This window comes from Carcharhinus amblyrhynchos, unplaced genomic scaffold, assembly GCF_965287045.1.
Source record: "Carcharhinus amblyrhynchos unplaced genomic scaffold, sCarAmb.v2.hapA scaffold_631, whole genome shotgun sequence".
In the NCBI taxonomy this organism is placed as follows: Eukaryota; Metazoa; Chordata; class Chondrichthyes; order Carcharhiniformes; family Carcharhinidae; genus Carcharhinus; species Carcharhinus amblyrhynchos.
In genome coordinates this window covers 32954-53493 of record NW_027650371.1, presented here as the reverse complement: position 1 = coordinate 53493, position 20540 = coordinate 32954, and the positions used below count along the sequence as shown (strand labels likewise).

Below are 20540 nucleotides of genomic sequence, written 5' to 3'. Positions count from 1 at the left end.
CCTCGAGCCTGCCCCGCCATTCAATAAGATCATGGCTGATCTGTTGTGGCTCAGTTCCACATTCCCGCCCTCTCCCCATAACCCTTAATCCCCTCGCTTATCAAAAACCCATCAACCCGTGTCTTAAAAATATTTAGCGAGGCAGCCTCCACCACTTCAACGGGCAGAGAATTCCAGAGATTCACCACCCTTTGAGTGAAAAATATTGCCCCTCTGGACCCTTTTGTATCTCTCCCCCTCTCACCTTAACCCTATGCCTTCCAGTTTTAGACTCCCCTAGCTTTGGGAAAAGATATTGACTGTCTAGCTGATCTCATTATTTTATAGACCTCTATAAGATCACCCCTCAGCCTCCTACGCTCCAGAGAAAAACATCTCAGTCTATCCAGCCTCTCCTTGTAACTCAATCCATCAAGACCCAGTAGCATCGGGCGAATGGGATGCTGGCCTTTATAGCGAGGGGGATGGAGTATAAAAGTAGGGAGGTCTTGCTGCAACTGTACAGGGCACTGGTGAGGCCGCAGCTGGAGTACCGTGTGCAGTTTTGGTCGCCGCACTTGCGCAAGGATATATTGGCCTTGGGGGGAGTGCAGAGGAGGTTCACGAGGCTGATACCGGAGATGAGGGGGTTGGACTGTGAAGAGAGATTAAATAGACTGGGTCTGTACTCGTTGGAGTTTAGAAGGACGAGGGGGGATCTTATAGAGACGTATAAGATAATGAAGAGGATGGAGAGGGTCAAGGTAGAGAGATTCTTCCCGCTTAGAAAGGATAGCAGGACTAGAGGGCACAGCCTCAAGATAAGGGGGGTGCAGTTTAGATCAGAGTTGAGGAGGAACTTCTTCACTCAAAGGGTGGTGAATCTCTGGAATTCTCTGCCCGTTGAAGTGGTGGAGGCTACCTCGCTAAATATATTTAAGTCACAGGTAGATAGGTTTCTGATAGACAGGGGGATTAAGGGGAGAAAGCGGGAAAGTGGAACTGATCCACTTCAGATCAGCCGTGATCTTATTGAATGGCGGGGCAGGCTCAAAGGGCTACTCCTGCTCTTATTTCTTGTGTTCATATCCTAGTAAATCTTTTCTGCGCTTTTTCTAGTTTAATAATATCCTTCCTATAATAGGGTGACCAGAACTGTACACAGTATTCCGAGTGTAGAATAGCATATATTGTGTCGTGTAAAATGTGGAGAAATATTCAAATGCAAATTCGATAGGGTCTTTTAAGAGACTTCTGGGTGAGTACATGAGGCTTAATAGGATTGAGGGTTATAGGTAAGCCTAGTAGGTAGGGATATCATTGGCGCAGCTTGTGGGCCGAAGGGCCTGTTTGTGCTGTAGTTTTTCTATGTTCTATGGGACTCAAGCTCTGCATCATGAGGGTGGCCTCAACCGGGATCTTGGGTGCATGTCACACTCCGTGTAACCCTCCCCCCCACCACCATACTGCCCTGGATTGCAAAATTGTACTAATTGTCCACGGATCTCTACAGAGCAGAAAGAGGCTATTCAGCCCATCGAGTCTGTACTGACCACAATCCCATCCGGTCCCTATCCCCGTAAGCCCACACATTTACCTTGTTAGTCCCCCTGACACGAGCGTCAATTTAGCATGGCCAATCCACCTAACCGACACATCTTTGGATTCAAGTTTATTTCTCAGTGTCACAAATAAGGTTTACATTAACACTGCAATGAAGGTACTGTGAAATTCCCCTATTCCAGCGCCTGTTCGGGTAACACCGAGGGAGAATTCAGCACGGCCAACGCACCCTAACCAGCACGTCTTTCAGACTGTGGGAGGAAACCGGAGCACCCGGAGGAAACCCACGCAGACATGGGGGGAATGTGCATACAGACAGTGACCCGAGCCGGGAATCGAACCCGGGTCCCTGGAGCTGTGAGGCAGCAGTGCTAACCCACTGTGCCACCGTGCTGCCCAGCGTGGACAGTGGGAGGAAACCCACGCAGACATGGGGAGAACGTGCAAACTCCACACGGACAGTGATCCAAGCCGGGAATCGAACCCGGGACTCTGTCGCTGTGAGGCAGCAGTGTTAACCCACTGTGCCACCGTGCTGCCCAGTGTGGACTGTAGGAGAAAACTCATGCAGTCATGGGGGAGAACATGCAGACTCCACACAGTGACCCAGGCTGGAATCGAACCTGGGACTCTGTCGCTGTGAGGCAGCGGTGCTAACCCGCTGCGCCACCCTAGCGTGAGACCACTCACACCTCTGTAACCTGTGATGAACCCACCTTCCGCACACATTGTCCGTATCTGTAAAGATATGGTTATCTGTCAAGCCTCTCATTCCAACCATTTTTCACACTCCAACCTGTAATTATCTTGCAATTGTATCTTGGATTGTAATGCTCCTGTTTGCGGACTAATCTCCGCTCACCTGATGAAGGAGCGGCGCTCCAAAAATTCGCGCGACCAAATAAACCTGCTGGACTTTAACCTGGTGTTGTGAGACTTCTTGCTGCAGAATAGAGGGGAGGTGAGGATGGAGCTGTATAAAATACTCAGCAGTCCACAGCTCGATACTGTTCTGGTCGCCACGCTATCGGAAGGATGTGACTGCTATCTGTTATCTCTATGCGCCATTCCCTCATTTATACAGAGTCTCTCACGCACACGGGACTTCCAGAGGATCCCCTGCAGTGCAGAAGGGGGCCTGTTCGGCCCATCGCGTCTGTGCTGACTCTCTGACTAGAGTATCGTACCCAAGCCTTCTCCCCCACCCCCAACACCGCCTCATCCCCCGTAACACCACACCTTGACCAATTCCGCTAACCTGTAGGCCTGGGTTGGAGCGTCACAGCGATGAAGAGAGGTTGGGGGTCGTCTCTCTTTGAGCAGAGAAGGCTGGTGGGTGCCGGGGGTTGGCGGTATACAAGATTAGGAGGGGCACAGATAGGGAGGGGGACGTTCCCTCTCGGTGGAGGGGTCAGTCAGCGGGCGAGGCGTTTAAGGGGAGTAGCTTTTTCGCCCAGTAGAGGGTGGGAATCTGGGCCTGGAAAGCGGGAATCCTCATAACACTGAGATGAGCCAGGGATCAAGGGCCAGGAAATGAGATTGGGATAGGTGCTTGAGGGCCAGTGCAGGCATGATGGACCAAAGGGCCTCGTTCGCCTGCTGTAAAACTCAATGACTTTGACTCCAAACATCTTTCCATTGGCGTTCGATCAGTTACCTTTGTACAGGCCCCCCTGACTGGAAGGATCAGCCTCACCTGTACAGCTTCTGCCTCTCGTCCAGCTCCTTCTTACGATGCAACAGGAACGCAGGCGATTTGTCGTCAGAGGGCCTTTTCGCTGCGGGAGGCACAGATTGTTCACGTCACCACGTAAACAGGAACCGCCATCCAAATCCCGGAACCCGTTTATCAACACTCTGTTACCAACGTGCACCTCTTCTCGTTCAGAGTCTCTCACGCACACGGGGCTGCCATCGCATCCCTTCCAGTGCAGACGGAGGCCATTCGGCCCACTGAGTCTGCACCGACTCTCTGACAGAGTATCGTGCCCAAGCTCTCTCCCCGCCCCCGCCTTATCCCCGTAACCCCCACGCCATTTCCATAACCAGTTCCGCTAACCGACAGACTTCTGGGCGCCTAACAAAAATTTAGCATGGTCAATCTCTCTCACCTACTCATCTTTGGACACTAAGGGGCAATTTAGCATGGCCAATCCACCTAACCTGCACATCTTTGGATGCTAAGGGGCAATTTAGCATGGCCAATCCACCTAACCTGCACATCTTTGGACACTAAGGGGCAATTTAGCATGGCCAATCCACCTAACCTGCACATCTTTGGATGCTAAGGGGCAATTTAGCATGGCCAATCCACCTAACCTGCACATCTTTGGATGCTAAGGGGCAATTTAGCATGGCCAATCCACCTAACCTACACATCTTTGGACACTAAGGGGCAATTTAGCATGGCCAATCCACCTAACCTACACATCTTTGGACACTAAGGGGCAATTTAGCATGGCCAATCCACCTAACCTACACATCTTTGGACACTAAGGGGCAATTTAGCATGGCCAATCCACCTAACCTACACATCTTTGGACACTAAGGGGCAATTTAGCACGGCCAATCCACCTTACCTGCATATCTTTGGATGCTAAGGGGCAATTTAGCATGGCCAATCCACCTTACCTGCACACCTTTGGACACTAAGGGACAATTTAGCATGGCCAATCCACCTAACCTGCACATCTTTGGACACTAAGGGGCAATTTAGCATGGACAATCCACCTAACCTACACATCTTTGGACACTAAGGGGCAATTTAGCATGGCCAATCCACCTTACCTACACATCTTTGGAGTGTGGGAGGAAACCCACGCAGACATGGGGAGAGAACGTGCAAATTCGGCAAGGACAGTGACCCGAGCCGGGAATCGAACCCGGGGTCCTTGCCGCTGTGAAGCAGCAGTGCTAACCCACTGCGCCGCCCAATCTTGTGTGTGGGTAACCCCCGCGAAGCCCCTTCAGGACGTTTACAAAGGGAGCGAGAACACGAGTGGGTGGCGTCTGCCGCGCTTCGCCCCCCACCCCACCCCAGTGAGCGCCCACAGCCCGTACCTGGCCCCTCTCGCGTGCAAACGACGTCGTCCTCACTCAGCCACCGGTAGCAGGGGAAGTGTAGGGTTCCGCCCGAGGGCGTTCGCACCGACACGTAGCGGCAGAACCAGTCATCCTCCACCAGGAACCTCACTTTCTCCAGGCGCAGCCAACGGATGGGGCCCAGGTCCCTGGGGCTCTTCACCTCGTACTCATCCACCTGGGGCAATCAGGAACAGAACGCGGGTCAACAGCCAAGGAACGCGGAGGAACCACAGCCTCCGCCTTCTCCGCAGGTGGAGGATGTGGTCAAGAAGGCGTATGGTGTACTGGCCTTCATCAATCGAGGGATTGAGTTCAGGAGCCGGGAGGTAACGTTGCAACTGTTTAAGACCCTAGTCAGACCCCACTTGTGCGCAGTTCTGGTCGGCTCACTCCAGGAAGGATGTGGAAGGGTGCAGAGGAGATTTACAAGGATGTTGCCTGGATTGGGAGCCATGCCTTATGAGGATAGGTTGAGTGGGAGAGCTCGGTCTTTTCTCCTCGGAGAGACGAAGGACGAGGGGGTGACCTGATAGAGGTGTACAAGACGGAGAGGTTTAGATCAAGTGGATTCTCAGAGGCTATTTCCCAGGGCCGAAATGGTTGCCACAAGAGGACACAGGTTGAGGGTGCTGGGGAGCGAGGACAGAGCAGATGTCAGGGGTAAGTTTCTCACTCAGGTGGGTGCGTGGAAACGGCAGTGGTGGTGGAGGCAATTTCGATAGGGTCTTTTAAGAGACTTTTGGATAAGTATATGGGACTTAGTAAGATAGGGGATTATAGGTAAGTCTAGTAGGTAGGGACATGTTCAGCACAACTTAAGAACATAAGAAATAGGAGCAGGAGTCGGCCATCTAGCCCTTCGAGCCTGCCCCACCATTCAATAAGATCATGGCTGATCTGTCGTGGCTCAGTTCCACATTCCCGCCCTCTCCCCATAACCCTTAATCCCCTCTCTTATCAAGAACCCATCAACCCGCATCTTAAAAATATTTAGCGAGGCAGCCTCCACCACTTCAACGGGCAGAGAATTCCAGAGATTCACCACCCTTTGAGTGAAGAAGTTCCTCCTCAACTCCGTTCTAAACCGCCCCCCCCTTTATCTTGAGGCTGTGCCCCCTAGTCCTACTGTCTTTTTTGAGCGGGAAGAGTCTCTCCACCTCTATCCTATCCATCCCATTCATCATCTTATACGTCTCAATGAGATCTCCCCTCATTCTTCTAAACTCCAACGAGTACAAGCCTAGTTTATTCAGCCTCTCCTCATAGCTCAACCCCCTCAACTCCGGTATCAGCCTAGTGAACCTCCTCTGCACTCCCTCCAAGGCCAAAATATCCTTGCGTAAGTACGGCGCCCAAAACTGCACACAGTACTCCAGCTGCGGCCTCACCAATGCCCTATACAGCTGCAGCAAGACCTCCCTACTTTTATACTCAATCCCCCTCGCTATGAAGGCCAGCATCCCATTCGCCTTCCTGACCACCTGCTGCACCTGCAAGCTGGGTTTTTGCTTGTGGGCCGAAGGGCCTGTTTGTGCTGTCGTTTTTCTACGGCACAGGAGGAGACAAAAAGGCAGGTCTGGACCGATGAAAAAGATTGTTAGGGTCCTGAACCACTGACAAATAACTGGGTACACGCAACACTTGGCACTAACAGCACTCAGAATTTCAAGTTTTTGACTACTGGTGCACAAGTGGGAATACAACCCAGAGCAAAACATTGCAGGGTGTTCCGTCGATTCATGCAGAAATGTAATGTGCACCGTACCTTGCTTTTTCGAATATTGTTATTGGAAAAAAGGTCTTATTTCCATCCAGTATGGCCAAAGCTGGAAGCAGGGTTTATGGAACTAACTCAAGGTTTAGATTAGTCGCCTATCCTGAGTCGGTAAGCGCTGGCCTCACCGAAGGCCTTGTTTGCCTTATAACCATCATAGAATCCCTGCAGTGCAGAAGGAGGCCATTCGGCCCATCGGGTCTGCCCCCACGACAATACCACCCAGGCCCTATCCCAAAATATTTACCCCGCCAATCCCTCCAACCCATACATTCGGGGCATTAAGGGGCAATTTCGCATGGCCAATCCACCTAACCTGCACATCTTTGGACACTAAGGGGCAATTTAGCATGGCCAATCCACCTAACCTACACATCTTTGGACACTAAGGGACAATTTAGCATGGCCAATCCACCTAACCTACACATCTTTGGACACTAAGGGACAATTTAGCATGGCCAATCCACCTAACCTGCACATCTTTGGACACTAAGGGACAATTTAGCATGGCCAATCCACCTAACCTGCACATCTTTGGACACTAATCTGCCCATAATTGGAATAACAATTTAATTTCCACACTCGCGCCCCAAATTACATTGAGTCACCCGACCAGACCCCAACAATTTTGGTATGGCTGTGAGGAAAGGTAGCTTCTCTCGAGGAGTATTTGCACTGCTAAATTCGGGATCATTTATCGTAAAACCAACGTTATTTAATAACACATCTTAACCATAATTCTAACAAAATCAAATACTTTAGCTATTACCTGCTGAACAATAGTTAGAAAATAAAAGGAAATAACCGTAACCTCTTACTTATCGCTGCTTCAGTTCCAGTTAAGCAACATTCCTCTTACAGACTTAGAATTCCACCTGAAATACAGTTAGCAATCACAAATGTACTTGCTACAAATGACACAACAGTTTCACACTGAAGTCTCACAGTGCCAAGGACCCGGGTTCCATTCCGGCCTTGGGTGACTCTCTATGAGGAGTTTGCACATTCTCCTCCCCACCCTCCCACCACCTCACCCTCCCCCCACCCCCCCCGACTGTCTGCGTGGGTTTCCTCTGGGTGCTCCAGTCCACAGTCCAAAGATGTGTAGGTTAGGTGGATTGGCCATGCTAAATTGACCCTCAGTGTCGGGGGTGGGGGGTTAGTAGGGTAAATATGTGAGGTAACGGGGATAGAGCCCGGGTGGTTCAAACTCGATGGGCTGAATGGCCTCCTTTTGCATTGTCGTGACTCTAGGATTCTAGTGCATCTACTGGATGCGAGAACTTGCACAAGAAACAGATTTGAAACCCTCGCACTTTCAGATTAGGCGGACAATTTGGAAAAAAAACTCGGAAAACTGCAGTACTTTACGGGGATGCCCACCCAAGTTTCGTACAATCCTGCCCCAAGCCAACAGAGAATGCCATTCCTCTGGAATCGGGGCAGAAATGTTGGTACAATTCCGACCTTTGTCTCTGCGACAGAGAACAAGACTTGTGGGGAGGGCAAGATGCTTGATTGGCACCCCCCTCCACAAACACCCACTCCCTCCGACGCACCCGTGTGGACCATCTACAAGATGCACTGCAGCCACTCACCAAAGATCCTGAGACAGCACCTTCCAAACCCACGACCGCTTCCACCTAGAAGGACGAGGGGCAGCAGGTACACGGGGAACACCGCCACCTGCAAGGTGCCCTCCGTGCCACTCACCTCGGAAACGAATCGGCCGTTCCTTGGCAGCGGCCGGGGTCAAAATCCTGGCATTGCCTCCCTAACGGAATTGCGGATCAACCCAGAGACCAAGGACTGCAGCGACTCAAGGCGACAGCTCCCCAACACCTTCTCAAGGGACAACGAGGGATGGGCAATAAATGCCAACGATGCCCAGGTCCCACAAATTAATTTAAAAAGATGGCGTTACCATTGCTGAATCCCCCCCCACCCCCCCTCCTTTCTATATCCTGAGTATTACCATTGACCAGAAACTGAACTGGACTCAGTCATATAAATACTCTGACCACCAGAGCAGGTCAGAGGCTAGGTATTATCACTAGACTATTAATTCAGAAACCCAGCTAATGTTCTGGGGGACCCAGGTTCGAATCTCCGCCACAGCAGATGGTGGAATTTGAATTCAATAAAAAATATCTGGGATTAAGAATCGACTGATGACCCATTGTCGGAAAAACCCATCCGGTTCCCTTTAGGGAAGGAAATCTGCCGTCCTTACCCGGGTCTGGCCTACATGTGACTCCACAGCCATAGCCAATGTGGTTGACTCTCAACTGCCCCTCCAAGGGGCAACTAGGGATGGGCAATAAATGCTGGAACCAGCCCAACGACGCCCGTGTCCCACGAGTGAATTAAAAAAACCTCCCGACTCTCCCCCCGCCCCCCCTCCCCCCCCCCCCCCCCCACAAGAGCCTGTCCAACATCTACAAGGCACAAGTCAGGAGTGTGATGGAATACTGCCATTCCCCGAGCCTCATCCACCCAAAGATGTGCGGGTTAGGGGGATTGGCCATGCTAAATTGCCCCTTAGTGTCAAAGATATACAGGTTGGGTGGATTGGCCATGCTAAATTGTCCCTTAGTGTCCAAAGATGTGCAGATTAGGTGGATTGGCCATGATAAATTGCCCCTCAGTGTCCAAAGATGTGTAGGTTAGGGGGATTGGCCATGCTAAATTGCCCCTTCATGTCCAAAGATGTGCAGATTAGGTGGATTGGCCATGATAAATTGCCCCTCAGTGTCCAAAGATGTGTAGGTTAGGGGGATTGGCCATGCTAAATTGCCCCTTAGTGTCCAAAGATGTGCAGGTTAGGTGGATTGGCCATGCTAAATTGTCCCTTAGTGTCCAAAGATGTGTAGGTTAGGGGGATTGGCCAGGCTAACACTGAGGGATAATTTAAGTTTAAAGTTTATTTATTAGCGTTACAAGTTAGGCTGACATTAACACCACAATGAAGTTACTGTTAAAATCCCCTAGTCACCACACTCTGGCACCTGTTTGGGTAACACTGAGGGAGAATTTAAGTTTGAAGTTTATCTAGTAGTGTCACAAGTCGGCTTACATTAACACCGCAATGAAGTTACTGTGAAAATCCCCTCGTCGCCCCATTCCAAAACCTGTTTGGCTACATTGAGGGAGAATTTAGCACCCTGACCAGCACGTCTTTCGGACTGTGGGAGGAAATTGGAGCACCTGGAGGAAACCCACGCAGACACGGGGAGAATGTGCAAACTCCACAGTGACCTTGACCCCAGGCCAGAATCGAACCCGGGTCCCTGCGAGGTGGCAGCGCCAGCCGCAGCACGCCGCTGCCAGGATTGCAAGTGCCTTCTCAACAGAACCTGCGAGTTAATCTTTAGAGAATTAAGTCAGCGACGCGTTGAGCTGCGAGGGCGAAGGTTCGGTTACGGGGGCTGAAAATCTCACGCCATTAACTAAGTCTTGGCCTCAAATGGACACTGTGGGTCTTATCTCGGTGGCGGTTGCCAGCAGAACGTTGCAGAAAGAACCCGGATGGGTCTTTATCTCTGTGCACATAAGGTGGCTTTTGTTCACTTTGTTTAGTCTTGGGCTAAAATGCCTCGTCAAACATCCGGTCATAAAGAGAGAGTTTGGGCGCGTGTGCCAAGTAAGTTATTTTTGTTTGACTGGTTAGTTTGTTTGAAGGGCCAGCCCGATAACACACTGGACTTGTAGAGTCACGGTCGGAACGAGCTTGGCAGTTTCTGTCCCACATTTCCTGACTGCAGGACTGTTTCCCCGAGACAATGAGGTTCGCAAGGGGATAGGGCTCTGAAAAACCACACTGGCGAGGTTTGGTTTGACTGATGTTGCAGAGGCTAGAAGTTCATTTCTTGCTGTCGCAAGTCAGCTGACAAAGAGCGAAGCGAGTTCCAGCGCAGGAAGAGGCCCTGTGGCCCCTCCAAGCCAGCCCCACTGAACTAAAACACCCTCCCGGGCACCACATTCCCTCCGTTCCCCATCCCAGTCACCTATTTGTCAAGACGCCCCTTAAAAGTCACGACCGTATCCGCTTCCACTACCTCCCTCCCCGCCAACAAGTTCCAGGCACCCACCACCCTCTGTGTAAAAAAAGATCTGCGTCATACACCTTGCCCCTCGCACCTTAAACCTGTGCCCCCCCCCCTTAGTAATTGACTCTTTCACCCTGGGGGGAGAAAGCTTCTGACCATCCACTCTGCCCCTCAATCTTGTAGACTTCTACCAGGTCTCCCCCTTAATCTCCCTCGTTGCATTAACACTGCAATGAAGTTACTGTGAAAATCCCCGAGTTGCCACACTCCGGTGCCTGTTCGGGTAACGCAGAGGGAGAATTTACATTTAATGTTATTTATTAGTGTTACAAGTAAGGCTTTCATTAACACTGCGATGAAGTTACTGTGAAAATCCCCCAGTCGCCACACTCCGGCACCTGTTTGGGTAACACTGAAGGAAGATTTAAGTTTAAAGTTTATTCATTGGTGTCACAAGTAAAGCTGATATTAACACTGCGATGAAGTTACTGTGAAAATCCCCCAGTCGCCACACTCCTGTTCGGGTAACACTGAGGGAGAATTTAAGTTTATTTGTCAGTGTCACAAGTCAGCTTACATTAACACCGCAATGAAGTTACTGTGAAAATCCCCGAGTCGCCACACTCCGGTGCCTGTTCGGGTAACGCAGAGGGAGAATTTACATTTAATGTTATTTATTAGTGTTACAAGTAAGGCTTACATTAACACTGCGATGAAGTTACTGTGAAAATCCCCCAGTCGCCACACTCCGGCACCTGTTTGGGTAACACTGAAGGAAGATTTAAGTTTAAAGTTTATTCATTGGTGTCACAAGTAAAGCTGATATTAACACTGCGATGAAGTTACTGTGAAAATCCCCCAGTCGCCACACTCCTGTTCGGGTAACACTGAGGGAGAATTTAAGTTTATTTGTCAGTGTCACAAGTCAGCTTACATTAACACCGCAATGAAGTTACTGTGAAAATCCCCGAGTCGCCACACTCCGGTGCCTGTTCGGGTAACGCAGAGGGAGAATTTACATTTAATGTTATTTATTAGTGTTACAAGTAAGGCTTACATTAACACTGCGATGAAGTTACTGTGAAAATCCCCGAGTTGCCACACTCTGGCGCCTGTTTGGGTAACACTGAGGGAAGATTTAAGTTGAAAGTTTATTTATTGCTGTCACAAGTAAGGTTTATATTAACACTGCGATGAAGTTACTGTGAAAATCCCCCAGTCACCACACTCCTGTTCGGGTAACACTGAGGGAGAATTTAAGTTTATTTGTCAGTGTCACAAAGTCAGCTTACATTAACACCGCAATGAAGTTACTGTGAAAATCCCCACTCCAGCGCCTGTTCGGGTAACTCTGAGAGAGAATTTAAGTTTAAAGTTTATTTATTAGACACAAGTAAGACTTACATTAACACCGCGATGAAGTTACTGTGAAAATCCCCTAGTCGCCACACCCTGGCACCTGTTTGGGTAACACTGAGGGAGAATTTAAGTTTAAAATTTATTTATCAGTGTCACAGGTAGGCTTACATTAACACTGCAATGAAGTTACTGCGAAAATCCCCACTCCGGCGCCTGTTCGGGTAACACTGAGGGAGAATTTAAGCTTAAAGTTTATTTATCAGTGTCACAAGTCAGCTTACATTAACACCGCAATGAAGTTACTGTGAAAATCCCCCAGTCGCCACACTGCAGCACCTGTTTGGGTAACACTGAGGGAGAATTGAAGTTTAAAATTTAGTTACCAGTGTCACAAGTCTGAATCACCAAGTCACGGAATACTACCGTACAGAAGAGGCCCTTCGGCCCATCGAGTCTGCACCGACGCATTAAATGTCCTGACTTGCCCACCTCATCTCACTTGTCAGCAGTTGGCGCGGAGATTTGAACGTTACAGTGTGCCAAGCGCACATCCAGGTACTTGTTCAAAGGAGATGTGAGGCATCCCGCCTCCACCCACGCCCTCGGTCAGCGCATTCCACACCCTCACCGCCCTGCGGGTACAAAAGATTTTCCTCAAATCCCCCCCCCCCCCTCGCTAAACCTCCCACCCCTCACTTTTAACTCGCGTGCCCTCGTGACTGACCCCTCAACTCAGGGGGACGGCTGCTCCTTACCCACTCTGTCCCTCATAATCTTGTACCCCTCGATCAGGTCACCCCACCCCCCCCTCCTCAGCCTTCTCTGCCCCAACGAAAACAGCCCAAGCCTTACCCAACCCTCTCTCCGTAATTTAAGTGTTCCATCGCAGGCAGCGTCCCGGCGAATCCCCTCTGTACCCCCTCCAGCGCGATGGCATCCTTCCTGTAGTGCGGCAACCAGAACAGCACACAATGCTCCAGCTGTGACCTCACCAAGTTCTGTACAACTCCAACAGAACCTCTCTGCTTTTGTAATCCACACCCCAATTGATAACAGCGAGTGTCCTGTGCGCCTTTCTCGCCACCTTATTAACCTGCCTAAGTTGGCTGACGTTAACACTGCAATGAAGTGACTGTTAAAACCGCCCCCCCCAACCCCGAGTTGCCACACTCCGGCACCCGTTTGCCTAACACCGAGGGAGATTTTCGCACCCAACCCGCACATCTTTGCAGTGTGGGAGGAATCCGGAGCACCCGGAGGAAACCCACGCAGACACGGGGAGAATGTGCAGAATCTAACCCGGGTTCCTGGCGCTGCCAGTCGGCAGTGCTTAACACTGTGCCGCCCAAAGGTGTGCGGGTTAGGTGGGTTGGCCATGCTAAATTGCCCCCTCGTGTCCAAATACACTCTCACACACACACTTTCTCTCGCACTCTCACGCGCACACACACACGCACACTTTCTCACTCGCTCTCGCGCACACACACTCGCTCTCGCGCACACACACTCGCTCTCGCGCACACACACTCGCTCTCGCGCACACACACTCGCTCTCGCGCACACACACTCGCTCTCTCTCACACACACACTCGCTCTCTCTCACACACACACACGCTCTCTCTCACACACACACACGCTCTCTCTCACACACACACACACGCTTTCTCTCACACACACACACACGCTTTCTCTCACACACACACACGCTTTCTCTCACACACACACACACTTTCTCTCACACACACACACACTTTCTCTCACACACACTTTCTCTCACACACACTTTCTCTCACACACACTTTCTCTCACACACACTTTCTCTCACACACACTTTCTCTCACACACACTTTCTCTCACACACACACACTTTCTCTCACACACACACACACTTTCTCTCACACACACACACACTTTCTCTCACACACACACACACTTTCTCTCACACACACACACACTTTCTCTCACACACACACACACTTTCTCTCACACACACACACACTTTCTCTCACACACACACACACTTTCTCTCACACACACACACACTTTCTCTCACACACACACACACTTTCTCTCACACACACACACACTTTCTCTCACACACACTTTCTCTCACACACACTTTCTCTCACACACACTTTCTCTCACACACACTTTCTCTCACACACACACACTTTCTCTCACACACACACACACTTTCTCTCACACACACACACACTTTCTCTCACACACACACACACTTTCTCTCACACACACACACACTTTCTCTCACACACACACACACTTTCTCTCACACACACACACACTTTCTCTCACACACACACACACTTTCTCTCACACACACACACACTTTCTCTCACACACACACACACTTTCTCTCACACACACACACACTTTCTCTCACACACACACACACTTTCTCTCACACACACACACACTTTCTCTCACACACACACTTTCTCTCACACACACACACACTTTCTCTCACACACACACACACTTTCTCTCACACACACACACACTTTCTCTCACACACACACTCTCTTCCTCTCTCATATAAACAGACACACTCCCTCTGACACACACACACACTCTCTCGCACTCACACTCGGACACACACTCTCACACAGACACTCATGCACACACTCTCTATCTCTCTCTCACCCACAGACACACACAACACGAACAGACGCTTACATTCTCTGTCTCTCACGCACACTCACACAATGTTAACACATACTTACACTCTCTCCCACTTTCTCTCTCTCTCACACAGGCACTCACACAATGTTAACAGAACTTACACTCTCTGTCTCTCTCTGTTTCCCCCTCTCTCACACACACAGACACTCACACAATGCGAACAGAACTTACATTCTGTCTCTTTGTCTCGCTCTCTCCGTCTCCCCCCTTCTCTCTCACATACACAAACACACAATGCAAACAGACACTTCGACTCTCTCGCTCTCACACACACACTGTCTCTCTCTGTCTCACTCACACACTCTGTCTCTCTCTCTCTCTATCCCTCTCTCACGCACACAGACACTCACACAACGCGAACAGACACTTAGACTCTCTCGCTCTCACACACACACACACACACTCTGTCTCTCTCTCTCTCTCTCCCCCTCTCTCACGCACAGACACTCACACAATGCTAACAGGCACTCACTCTCTCCCTCCCTCACATACAGGCACTCACAATGCTAACAGATACGTACACTCTCTCTCTCCCTCTCTCTCTCCCTCTCTTCACGCACAGCCAACAGACACTTACGCTTCCTCGCTCCAGGTCATTCTGCAGCCACTTATCCAGTTTGGTTTTCTCGCTCTCTCCTTTCTCCCCGACCAGGGTGATGTAGATGTAATTGTTAGTTCCAGAGTAATACGTGGTGCCTGTCGCCACCGTGACGGTGTAGGTGACCATTTCTCCCTTGCCGTGGGGAGAAGAGGAGGGGGGGGATGAGAATGAGCGGGCGAGCTGAGGGAGTGTCAGTATTTGAGTGAATCAGTGAGGGGGGGAGGGAGGGTGAGTCCACACACACACACACACACACTGGCAAAGAATACCAGAGGACCATCCCAAAAGGCAGGGCTACTAAAGGTTGGACAGGCACCAGGTGTGTTTCGAGCTGCAGGACCTGTTGCTACAGGCATTATCTTCAGCGGAGTAACCCGAGACTCCATTCGCAGTTGCCAAATCTGTCAATGTTTAATTCGCAGGAATCAGCCACCCTCTCCGTCCCACCCACAGCAACCGGAGGAGCGATAACACACTCCAACTTAACATCTGTGCCACACAAGTGCCAGGCACTGACAGAGAAACAGAGGAATCCAACTGTCCCTGCATTGCAGAAGGAGGCCACTCAGCCCATCGAGTCTGCGCTGACTACAATCCCACCCAGGCCCCAACCCCACGTACTTACCTCGCAATGCATCCTGACACCAAGGGGGTAATTTAGCATGGCCAATCCACCTAATCTATACATCTCTGGACACTAAGCGACAATTTAGCATGACCAATCCCCCTAACCCGCACATCTTTGGAAACTAAGAGGCAATTTAGCATGGCCAATCCACCTAACCTACACATCTTTGGACACTAAGGGACAATTTAACATGGCCAATCCACCTAACCTGCACATCTTTGGACACTAAGGGACAATTTAACATGGCCAATCCACCTAACCTGTACATCTTTGGACACTAAGAGGCAATTTAGCATGGCCAATCCACCTAACCTGCACATCTTTGGACACTAAGGGACAATTTAACATGGCCAATCCACCTAACCTGTACATCTAGGGCATTAAGGGGCAATTTAACATGGCCAATCCACCTAACCTGTACATCTAGGGCACTAAGGGGTAATTTAGCATGGCCAATCCACCTAATCTATACATCTCTGGACACTAAGCGACAATTTAGCATGACCAATCCCCCTAACCCGCACATCTTTGGAAACTAAGAGGCAATTTAGCATGGCCAATCCACCTAACCTGCACATCTTTGGACACTAAGGGGCAATTTAGCATGGCCAATCCACCTAACCTGCACATCTTTGGACACTAAGGGGCAATTTAGCATGGCCAATCCACCTAACCTGCACATCTTTGGACACTAAGCGACAATTTAGCATGACCAATCCCCCTAACCCGCACATCTTTGGAAACTAAGAGGCAATTTAGCATGGCCAATCCACCTAACCTACACATCTTTGGAAACTAAGAGGCAATTTAGCATGGCCAATCCACCTAACCTACACATCTTTGGACACTGAAGGGTAATTTAGCACAGCCAATCCACCTAACCTGTACATCTTTGGACACTAAGGGACAATTTAGCATGGCCAATCCAGCTAACCTGTACATCTTTGGACACTAAGGGGCAATTTAGCATGGCCAATCCCCCTAACCTACACATCTTTGGGACACTCAGGGGCAATTTAGCATGGCCAATCCACCTAACCCACACATCTTTGGACACTAAGGGACAATTTAGCATGGCCAATCCAGCTAACCTGCACATCTTTGGACACTAAGGGGCAATTTAGCATGGCCAATCCACCTAACCCGTACATCTTTGGACACTAAGGGACAATTTAGCATGGCCAATCCACCTAACCTACACATCTTTGGGACACTAAGGGGCAATTTAGCATGGCCAATCCACCTAAACCATACATCTGGAGATTTAGGTGAAGAATCACCAAGAAAACTGATGAAGGAATCATGTGAAATTCCAGGAATTTGGCATTGAAAGTGGAGCCATGAGGGAAATTCAGAATTTGTCGGAGCAAGACCTGCCTCGTCTCGCGAAAGAGATGCACGCAAAGTTGACTAAATGCCAATTCGAGCAACCGGGGAGTGTTCTCTGATTGTCAAGCAAACGTTCCAGAGCTCCTTACAAGGGGGTGCAGAACGATTTGACAGAAGCTAGAACATTATAGGGGTCACCAGGCGAAGGCGACAAGGATCAAAGTTCCAGAGCCAGCAAACCGGGTTCGATTCCAACCTTGGGAGTTTGCATGTTCTCCCCGTGTCTGCGTGGGCTTCCTCCGGGTGCTGTGGTTTCCTCCCACAGTCCTTGGCATCACTGGTAAAAGGAAATGGAGGGGTTCTTCATGGGACCATAAGATCTAGGAGCAGGAGTAGGGCCATCTGGCCCCTGGAGCCTGCTCCGCCATTCAATAAGATCATAGCTGATCATTTCATGGACTCAGATCCACTTACCCGCCCGCTCACCCTAACCCTTCATTCCTCTACTGTTTAAAATCGATCCTTGCCTTAAAAACATTCAATGAGGTAGCCTCATTGGGCAGGGCAGATTCACAACCCTTTGGGTGAAGAAGTTCCTCCTCAACTCAGCCCTAAATCTGCTCCCCCTTATTTTGAGGCCATCCCCCCTAGTTCTAGTTCCACCCGCCAACTTCCCAGCTTCTATCTTATCCATTCCCTTCATAATCTTATCTGTTTCTATAAGATCTCCCCCTCATTCTTCTGGATTCCAATGAGTATAGCCCCAGTCTCTCCTCATAAGCCAACCTCTCAATTCCAGAATCAACCTCGTGAATCTCCTCCGCGCCCCCTCCAGTGCCAGTATATCCCTTCTCAAGTAAGGAGACCAAAACTGTACACAGTACTCCAGGTGTGGCCTCACCAGCACCTTATACAGCGGCAAGCAGAACTACAGGGCACAGCCTCAGAATAAGGTGGGGCGGTTTAGATCGGAGTTGAGGAGGAACTTCTTGACTCAAAGGGTGGTGAATCTCTGGAATTCTCTGCCCGTTGAAGTGGTGGAGGCTGCCTCGCTGAATATATTTAAGTCACGGGGAGATAGGTTTCTGATAGACAGGGGAATTAAGGGGAGAAAGCGGGAAAGTGGAACTGATCCACTTCAGATCAGCCATGATCTTATTGAATGGCGGGGCAGGCTCGATGGCCTACTCCTGCTCCTATTTCTTACGTTCTAATCAGGAGGATGCAATGACCTTTGATGGTGATTGATGGGTTAGGCCCAAACTTAGAACATAGAAAAACTACAGCGCAAACAGACCCTTCGGCCCACATGTTGCGCCGATCATGTCCCGACGTCCGAGACTGACCTAGAACCCTCTATCCTACTAAGTCCCATGGACTTATCCAAAAGTCTCTTCAAAGACCCTATCGAATCCGCCTCCACCACCACTGCCGATTCCACTCACCCACCACCCTCTGAGCGTAAAACTTACCCCTGACATCTCCTCTGTACCTGCTCCCCAGCACCTGAGTCCTCTCGTAGCGACCATTTCAGCCCTGGGAAACAGCCTCCGAGAATCCACCCCATCTATACCTCTCAACATCTTATACACCTCGATCAGGTCACCCCCTCATCCTTCGTCTCTCCAAGGAGAAAAGGCCAAGCTCCCTCAACCTATCCTCATAAGGAATGCCTCCCAATCCAGGCAACATCCTTGTCAATCTCCTCTGCACCCTTTCTATGGCTTCCACATCCTTCCTGTAGTGAGGCGACCAGAACTGTGCACAGTACTCCAAGTGGGGTCTGGCTAGGGTCTTATAAAGTTGCAGCATTATCTCCCGACTCCTCAACATGTTTGTGTATTTGTACAATTGGCCTGTTGACTGTGTTTGATTTTAGTACGCCCAAGTCTTTAATTTTGGGGACCCAATTTTATCAGAACATAAGAAATAGGAGCAGGAGTAGGCCATCTAGCCTGCCCCGCCATTCAATAAGATCATGGCTGATCTGTCGTGTCTCAGTTCCACTTTCCCGCCCTCTCCCCATAACCCTTAATCCCCTCGCTTATCAAAAACCCATCAACCCGCGTCTTAAAAATACTTAGCGAGGCAGCCTCCACCACTTCAACGGGCAGAGAATTCCAGAGATTCACCACCCTTTGAGTGAAGAAGTTCCTCCTCAACTCCGTTCTAAACCGCCCGCCCCCCGCTTTATCTTGAGGCTGTGCCCCTTAGTCCTAAACCTTTTCAGCCTGAAAAGTAGGCCCTGATTATTTTACCGCGCCCCTCCTTCACTCTGAACACGCATCCCAAAGTCCTGATTAAAGGGAGCATCAGGTGGAAAAGACTTCTCTTCACTGTGTCCGCTTTCCATTCCCCCCCCTCCAATTACTGAACTTGGCCCACAGGGCACATACGTGTATGCGTGCGGTGTTCCCGAGGGAGGAAGCTCCCCTGAAGAATTCCAACGATCAAAGAGGAGATTGTTCTATCCTGCCCCGGCTGGCGTGTGGCCGGTAGAGGTAGGGTAGAGGTAGAGAGATTCTTCCCACTTAGAAAGGACAGTAGGACTAGGGGGCACAGCCTCAAGATAAGGTGGGGGGGGGACAGTTTAGATCGGAGTTGAGGAGGAACTTCTTCACTCAAAGGGTGGTGAATCTCTGGAATTCTCTGCCCGTTGAAGTGGTGGAGGCTACCTCGCTGAATATATTGAAGTCACGGGTAGATAGGTTTCTGATAGACAAGGGAATTAAGGAGAGAAAGCGGGAAAGTGGATCTGATCCACTATCAGGTCAGCCACGATCTTATTGAATGGCGGGGCAGGCTCGAGGGGCCGGATGGCCCACTCCTGCTCCTATTTCTTATGAGGACACAGTCACGCGCGCACCCACAAAACTGACACGCACAAAAGAAAATACAAAACGCTCAAGACTCATGCAAAAAGGCGAACAAAGAGTTAAGACAAAAGTGGGGGGAGGTGCGGTTAAGACACTTGGGATTCTCGTAGATCATTGGGTCCAGAGCGCCATCTTGTGGCAAGCAGGGCGGCACGGTGGTGAGCACTGCTGCCCCCCCTCCAACAACCCCACCCCCCCCCCCCCCCACCACACACAGCCAGAAGTCTCACAACGCCAGGTTAAAGTCCAACAGGTTTATTTGGTTGCACTAGCCACACCTCATTAACCTGTGCTTGGCCCTGTCTCCAATCTGTACCTTTTAGACTTGATTACCTGTCAAGACTCACGTTCCAACCATTATCTCGTACATTGAGTTTGCGTGTGTATGCGTCCCGTTTGCAAACACAGCTCCTCACTCATCCTTTCCAAAAGCTAGAACATTACAGCACAGTACAGGCCCTTCGGCCCTCGATGTTGTGCCCAGCTATGTCCAAACCCAAGATCAAGCTCTCCCACTCCCTATCATTCTGGCGCGCTCCATGTGCCTATCCAATAACCGCTTGAAAGCTCCTGAAGTGTCCGACTCCACTATCACAGC

At 50.2% G+C, this 20540-nt stretch overlaps 1 protein-coding gene across 1 annotated transcript in view; it reads right to left on the bottom strand.

Moving 5' to 3' along the window:
• alox12 (arachidonate 12-lipoxygenase) overlaps positions 1–15318 on the bottom strand; it is a gene marked incomplete at its 3' end in the record, with an annotated part of 48936 nt that extends 33618 nt beyond the window's left edge. The window contains exons 1-3 of the mRNA XM_080184239.1: positions 15086–15318; positions 4603–4801; positions 3239–3320 (exon numbers count right to left, since the gene is read on the bottom strand). Of these exons, the coding sequence (XP_080040365.1) occupies positions 3239–3320; positions 4603–4801; positions 15086–15235 (431 nt within the window). The remainder of the gene's footprint in view (positions 1–3238; positions 3321–4602; positions 4802–15085) is intronic.
• Positions 15319–20540: the final 5222 nt, after the last annotated feature.